The sequence below is a fragment of the Danio aesculapii genome, chromosome 16 (genome assembly GCF_903798145.1).
Source record: "Danio aesculapii chromosome 16, fDanAes4.1, whole genome shotgun sequence".
Lineage (NCBI taxonomy): Eukaryota > Metazoa > Chordata > Actinopteri > Cypriniformes > Danionidae > Danio > Danio aesculapii.
This window is the reverse complement of record NC_079450.1, coordinates 39,150,459-39,158,682: the sequence shown is the minus strand read 5'-3', so window position 1 is coordinate 39,158,682 and position 8,224 is coordinate 39,150,459. Positions and strand designations below refer to the sequence as shown.

At 35.3% G+C, this 8,224-nt stretch overlaps 1 protein-coding gene across 2 annotated transcripts; it reads left to right on the top strand.

Annotated features, from left to right (window-relative positions):
* The first annotated feature begins 381 nt into the window (after positions 1-381).
* u2af2a (U2 small nuclear RNA auxiliary factor 2a) lies at positions 382-7,967 on the top strand. 2 transcript variants are annotated; one of them, XM_056475522.1, is made up of 11 exons: positions 382-900; positions 2,165-2,321; positions 2,429-2,535; positions 3,434-3,585; positions 3,833-3,949; positions 4,058-4,196; positions 4,340-4,419; positions 4,662-4,784; positions 5,299-5,385; positions 5,482-5,733; positions 6,861-7,967. In XM_056475522.1, the coding sequence occupies exons 1-11, from the start codon at positions 852-854 to the stop codon at positions 6,993-6,995; spliced, it is 1,398 nt and encodes a 465-aa protein (XP_056331497.1). In that variant the 5' UTR covers positions 382-851; the 3' UTR covers positions 6,996-7,967. The 2 variants fall into 2 exon arrangements, with proteins under 2 accessions (XP_056331497.1, XP_056331496.1); XM_056475521.1 differs by having other exon boundaries at positions 4,325-4,419.
* Positions 7,968-8,224: the final 257 nt, after the last annotated feature.

The window sequence follows — 8,224 nt, the reverse complement described above, 5'->3', positions numbered from 1 at the left end:
ATATTAATACATCACTATTCATATATTGTTATTGTAAAATGTTACCCAATATTATATAATAATTATCTTATGGAGAAAAACAAAAGCTTGAATCTTGAAATTTAGACTTTTTTGTGTGAGTTGATTCAAAAGATTCGATCGAGTCACTGGGCTGAATCACAATCCGCACCACTTGCTGACTGCGTGTAAACATCAGATATTCCATTTGGGGGCGCAGTCAGATACAAAACAAAGCAATCTAATTCATACCTTTTTATTTAACAATTTGTTCGGAATACGCCTGTTTACATATCGTGATTTCAAATGCATGTACACTATCCAGAAATTTGCAGCAGGAATTCGGTATCCGTTATTTTCTATCATACAACAACTGCATGAAATGTAAAGGTGACCCGGAAGTATTTGGGAGTGGCCACGACCTTAGTGGGCGCACTCTCACGGCCTTTCACAGAGATTTTGTGGAAAATACAGGCTGTACTTAATGTATCTCGGTATTTTTTAGGAACACATTAGCGTTTACGCTAGCAGAGCACTCGTTTATTCCTATCCATAACCTGCTACATGCGTGCTTACTTTCGGTCTCTTTGAAAGCACGTTTTCCTCATGCTAGCCTTTGTATGTTCTGGACGCTTCTGGAAGACCTCATTTCGACTTCTGCAGCTCTCGTTAACCTCCACTTTGTTTTCATAGGATCGCATTTTTTTTCTTATAGATACTGTAGTTTTGCAGTCGCTTTGCGTTTGGGGCGAGTTTAATTTTCTTGTTTGCGAGATATTCGCAGCAGCTGCATTGCTAGCTGTTAGCAAGCTAGCTCGCTTCATATTCAGTCGGCGTGTCGGAGCTGCTAGAAAATGTCAGACTTTGACGAGTTTGAGAGACAGCTGACCGAAAACAAACAAGGTGAGACATAAAGGTATACACTGGGATGAGAATGAGGGACTGGTCAAGCGTAGTGGCGGTTAGTGGGTGGATCTGTTAACCTGGATTTTTCTGCAGCCCGAAGGACGATCTGCAGCATCACATTGCACACATGAACACGAGTTAACGTAATGTGTATTACAATTCTATATTGCATAGGATGTGTGTGTTTTAAGGAGTCACTGAGCTTTATGTATGCATGTCTGCTGAAATATTAGCAGATTATTAGATTACCAGGGTTTAGATCGAAAAATTGCTCCCTTGTCCTATTTTAAATGCCCTAGTTGGTTAGAAGGATGTTAACCCAAAAATAAAATTCCTAATGTTGACCAAACCTGAATGACTTTAATATTGTGGAACACAGCCAAAGATGTGCTGGTAGTGAAGCAGTTTTTGTATCAATTGACTAACACTGTATAGGACAAAAAAGACAAGGATATTTTTCAAAATATCTTCTCTTGTGTTCCACAGAAGAAAGAAAGTCATTGAGGTTTGGATTGACACGAGGGTGAGTAGATGTTACAGATTTAAAAAAAAAATGTGTGTGTGTATATATATATATATATATATATATATATATATATATATATATATATATATATATTAGAGAAATAGTATATGTTTTTCATGTCATTTTTTTTCCTAACATTTTAATAACAGTTACTAGTTGTGGGAGCAGAAACTAATTGTTTGAAAACATTGACAGACATTTTTGAGTATTTTTAAAGCACTGTAAAATACAAGCCTACACAAAAAAATGCAGAAACTGTTTTGCTGTTTTGGCGAAAACTTAATTTTTTTATGGCAAGGTTGATATTTACATGGAATTTCTTTTACATGTATGTATGTTTATATATATATATAATATATATATATATATATATATATATATATATATATATATATATATATATATATATATATATAATGTATGTATATGTGTGTGTGTAATTATTAATAAAATGTTAAGAAAAAATTGACATGAAAAACATACCACTTCTCTAATTTGGTTCTTAAATAATTGAGATTTGATAAAATAACCACAATTTGTTATTACCAATTAAAAAAGTGTAAAGTTATGCATCTTTAATTTTTATAAAAGTATAATTACAGCCAGCCAGTACAAGTACCTGAATTTTCGTTTATAACAATCTCTGCCTCCTTTTGCTTATGTATTATAAATTCATAGTAAGTGCAATTTTAAGTTATGTTTTTTATTTATTTTTTTTGCAACTCAAATATGCAGCGGACCGAGACAAGGAGAACAAGCACCACAGGCGCAGTGGCTCGAGGAGTCGCAGCAGAGACCGGGACAGGAAGAGAAGGAGCCGCGACAGAGACAGAGAAAGAAGAGGCAGTCGAGATCGACATGGAGACAGCAAAGACCGCAGACACAGACGCAGGTATGTGGTGAACTGTGGCTTAGAAAATAAAACTATCAAAGGCATTCACTGAAGGGTGTATGGATGTTAAATATCATCATTGATGGTCTTCTTTTCTTTCTGTGCAGTCGTTCTCCACACCGTGAGAAGAAAAAGATTAAAGTGAAGAAATATTGGGATGTTCCTCCTCCTGGATTTGAACACATCACACCCATGCAGTACAAAGCCATGCAGGGTAAGGTTCTTTTCAGCATCTTAAATCCTTAAGTTTGTAATATTTAGATAAATAAAACATTTACAAATGTTTTTTTAATTTACTTTGCTTTATATTGTTTTTGCATCTAACTACACACAAAACAAATCACACAATGTGTTTTTAATGCAGCATCTATGGAGCAAGACAGTAAATTTGACAATGTTTACTCTTCTGGCTGCCTTTATCAGTCTTGCACATTTTTTTTTCTGAAAGTCTTGATAACACTATATATATATATATATATATATATATATATATATATATATATATATATATATATATATATATATATATATATATATATATATATATATATATATATTTTTTTTTTTTTTTTTTTTTGAGCAAATAGGAGTGCAAAACATTTATTTGGAGTACTCTCCTATTCACTGCACTCTAAGTTGACCACTGCTCACAACCAATGCATCATGTTTTAACTAAATATTAATATATTTATATATTAAGAGTTCAGATGCAAAAACCTCTAAGTGCCATCTGGAATTTATTCTACAATGAACGTTTTTTCTTAGCCCCTTATGTTAATGTTCAGTTATTTTGTTAAGAGATGAAAATAACCTATTGTTTTTGCCATAAAAGTCAAATTACTGAACCTAAACATAGGAGCCTGAGAAAAATGCAAATTTCAGATGGCACTTAAAGGTTTTTGCATCTGAATATATATATATATATATATATATATATATATATATATATACATATATACATATATACATATATATATACATACATACATACATACATACATACATACATACATACATACACACGCACACACACACATACACACATACATACATACACACACACACAAATATGTTTTCTCACTGTCCTTATAAACCTTTCTTTCTTTGGCCAGCTGCTGGTCAGATACCAGCCACTGCTCTGCTGCCCACAATGACCCCTGAGGGTCTGGCTGTGACCCCAACACCTGTTCCTGTCGTGGGAAGTCAGATGACTCGACAAGCCCGACGGCTGTATGTGGGCAACATCCCATTTGGAATCACAGAGGTGAAGTTCAATATTATGTCATACATCCAGTAGTATTTTGATGTAAATGGTTTGATTTATTTTGTCAACATTATCAATGATAATTCATAAAGAAATATGACAAATACAATTAAGATTTTTAAATAATATCCATAGCATTATGATCATTTCGGTTGTTGTTTATAAACCAGAGACTAACTGATTTTTTTTTGTTACTACAGTATAATAATAACATTGTTCTTATGATTTGTTTATTTATGTCAAATAGGAGTCTATGATGGACTTCTTCAATGCTCAGATGCGTTTGGGAGGCCTCACTCAGGCCCCAGGCAACCCTGTTCTTGCTGTTCAGATCAACCAGGACAAGAATTTTGCCTTTTTGGAGGTCGGACTTTGATCTAATATCTAGAGCGGAGTATTTAAATTCTCAAATAAACGTTTTGAGAGGTGTAGGATAAAGGCTTTTATTGATATATATTTTTTGGTTCTGCAGTTCCGCTCCGTGGATGAGACGACACAGGCCATGGCATTTGATGGCATCATTTTCCAGGGACAGAGTTTAAAGATTCGCCGACCACATGACTACCAGCCTCTGCCAGGCATGAGCGAGAATCCAAGTGTCTACGTCCCAGGCATGTGTCTTACTTATTAATCATCAATATTTCACATTCATATTTATATTTCTGATTTTCATTCATGCTTTTGTTGACCTTTTTTTCTGGTGGGTTATTTACTGTGGATCATTATTGATCACACTCAGGTTCTCTCCCTGTAGGCGTTGTGTCCACGGTGGTACCCGATTCTGCCCATAAACTCTTCATTGGGGGTCTGCCAAATTACCTCAATGATGACCAGGTATGTGTTGCTTTGTATTGAATCACATTCTGCTCTGTATATAGCTCTGGAAAAATAAAGACTACTTTAGAATTATTATTATTAACATGTATGTGTTTTGGATCAAATGTTTTGGTCCATTTTTAAAATGTTACTGATAACAAGAATATCATTATAATTTAGAGCATTTATGTGCACTAAATGAATGTTTGTCAATGCATAATAATATATATAAGTGCATTATTTTCTTTTCTTGTGTACAGGTCAAAGAATTGCTGACATCGTTTGGCCCTCTGAAGGCTTTCAATTTGGTGAAAGACAGCGCTACAGGCCTGTCTAAGGGCTATGCCTTCTGTGAATATGTTGACGTCAATATCAGTGACCAGGTAACGAAAATACAAAGCATTAACAGCATAAATGCATTTATACTTTGCATGTAACATAAGCATTTGCTACACACAGTCCAATACTTCTATTTGTTTTCATGTGTTGCAACCTTAAAGGGATAGTTCATGCAAAAATTTAAATGCTATCACAGTTTTCTCACTCTCCACTTTCATTCAAAACCTGCTTGAGTTTCTTTCTTTTATTGAACACAAAGGAAAATGCTTTAAAACATAAGCCAGTGATTTCCATAGTATTGGTTTTCCTACTATGGATGTCAGTGGCTTATGATTTCCAACATTCTTAAGAATATTTGGTGTTGTGTTCATCTGCACAAAAAAGCTCCAACTGGTTTGCAACAAGTAATGGGGAGTACATGATGACAGAATTGGGCGAACTGTGCTTTTAATTACGTTACATGTTTAGAAGAGACATTTTAAGTAGGCTGTATTTGTAGATGATGAGGTGTAAACATCACTTATCTTAACCTCTGTCTAACCTCTGTTACCCTCACAGGCCATCGCAGGGCTAAACGGTATGCAGCTTGGTGACAAGAAACTCCTGGTCCAGAGGGCAAGCGTCGGTTCCAAGAACACCACGCTGGTGAGTGAAAGTGTGAATGTGTTAGTCAAGTATCAGGTATCTTCATGTGTAGTCTTCTTTTTCTCATTGGCTTTTTTGTCTTTCCTTTCTCTGAAGACGGGTATAAACCAGACTCCAGTTACACTTCAAGTTCCAGGCCTCATGAACAGCTCCGTGAACCAGATGGGCGGCATTCCCACAGAGGTGTTGTGTCTGATGAACATGGTGGCCCCAGAGGAGCTGCTGGATGATGAAGAGTATGAGGAGATTGTGGAAGACGTCAGAGATGAGTGCTCCAAATATGGCCAAGTCAAGAGCATCGAGATCCCACGGCCTGTCGACGGACTGGATATTCCTGGCACTGGAAAGGTTCGAATATACTATACAAAAAACAACAGCTACACATGGCGTTGTGTTTATGTTTCGAATATAAAAAAATAATAATAATAAAGAGTGCATTATAAAAATTAGTAGCACCCTCTAAATTGATCATTCTCCAATTGACAATTTCTTTAAACACTTGTTAGGGTGTTTTTCTATAATTTTTTTTGTTTATACTTGAAGTAAAACGTTAACATTTTAATTTGCTTTTAAAGTTTCGATTACAAAAATAAATAGTGAATTATTAGCGAAGTGAAAAAAAGAGAAACTAGCCGTAGGTGGCGTTACCTCATTGTATTTAATTTATTTTTCTCTAAATCTTTCCACAAGTGACTATCTATTTGAATAGGCCATTGCATCTATGACCGAATCAATTCATACCAAAATGTAGATTCAGTTTGCATTCATCTGAGTTTGCTGTAATAGGCATGGGAATAAATTTCTGGTGGTATGATAACCTTGGATACAAATATCTTGGTTTCCCAGTATCATGGTATTGTGATTACTGCTCTAAAATAAGTTTTTAAAATTGTTTGAGTAAAAAAAAAAACTTTCCCAGTTTAATTTTAGGAAATATAATATTTTGGACCACTAAACATGTCAGGCTAAATAATTAAAGTAAATAATTGACTTCTGCTCTTAATTTCAAAACAGTTTTCTTTACAGCACACTTAAAAAAGAACTTTACTGTTTCTGTGTGAAGCCAAGAAAGAGGTCTAGCTCTGTGCCACCGCATAACTGTAGATGATGCATATACATTCGAGTTCTGATCAAGTCTGAAACTGTGAAATTGGACCCGATTTCCAATCATGTGATCGGATCTGGACATCCCTAGTTATAAACAATGTTGTGTATTTTCATTCCATTACATTTATGCTTTAAATGAACTAAAATTAGCCAAAAGATCAAGGCAGCTTAGATGTCAGCCCTACTGACAATTGCATGTAAAACATTTATCAGAAGTTAATTATGGTAAAAACAATATGTATGGATTTTGTGTGGGATATTGTGTACAATTTTATATCTGGTTTTTTTTATATAATTTTGTATATTTTAATGTTAATGTCAAATTTTACTTTAAATGGTTGTTTGTGCTTCTTTTCTTTCTTTCTTAGATCTTTGTGGAGTTTATGTCAGTATTTGACTCCCAAAAGGCAATGCAAGGCTTGACGGGAAGGAAATTCGCCAACAGAGTGGTGGTGACTAAATACTGCGACCCTGATGCCTATCACCGCCGCGACTTCTGGTAGAGACTGGACAGATTCAGGAGCAAGAGACTTGGAGAGAGACACAGATGGTGTGACTTCTATATCTCGGAAACCCCTTATTTCGTAGATTTATGAGGTCAAAGAATGTGTGAGCTTTTTTTTTTTTTAAATCTAGTCTCAAAACAAGACTTGTGATTGGTCAGAATGTAGCAAATCAGTCTTTATTTTTGTTTTGCTTTTGAAAACCACATTGGAAGTATGTCCAAAGCTTTAAGATGGAAATAAAATAGACCATACCATGTCAAGAAAAGAAAGAAACCAAACAGACAATTTCCAGTTTAATTTTGGCCCAGAGTAAATTTATGTTTTCAATGTTAAATACCTGTTCTGTTATCTGCACAGCTCACACACTTTGAGCCAAGCTGGTCAGATAGAGTGAGAGGAGGATGTAAAGCAGCGAGTGAGGGAAGACAAAATGAGACAACAACCAAAATGAATGTTACACTAAAGCAAAAAGGTGAGAAGGGGGGTATTTGAGAAGAGAAGTCCGCGTTATTTGAATATGGTTGTTTATTTAGGCTGTGAAATGAGGTTTCCTGTGTAGAGGTTATAAAGGCAGAGGAGTTTCTGAGTCGTCTGTCAACACCGTACATGTATGAGGTAAAAGCTACAGGCATCTATCTTATAGAAGATGATTATTACCGATTACGTCTATACTGTTTTCTGTCTTCACCTCCTCCTCAGTTTTTTCCCTGCTATTTTTCCTTCCTTTTATAATAGTTGTACTGTTTCTTGTGAACCCTATTTACCTGGCCCCATCTAACCAAATTTATACACCGTGAAAAAGAAACGTCTCTTTTTTTTCTTTTTTTTCTTTTTATACTTTCTGTATCTAACTGTCCACTGCTGTTTTTTAAAACTGTATTGAGCTGAGTTGATTTAATACAGTGCGTTTATGTATGAGGACCAGAGGAACGGTCTGGTGAAATAAACTCAAAATGTGTTTGAACTGAATTTGCTACGCTGCATCTATTCTGCCAGCAGATAGCGCTATCAAACACTGCTCACCTCCATGTAGAGTAGCTCTGACATGGCGTCTGAGTGTTATGAGCTATGGGCAAGTCTGTTTTTAGACTCGGGGGGGCCATTATTTGGATAGTGGGGGTTGACGTGTGTGTGTGTGTGTTTGGTGTTTTCTTTTTTTAATTAAAAGCAGGAGAAAATATTCACGGAAATGTGTTGATTTGTGTTGCTTCAACAATTCAGGAGAC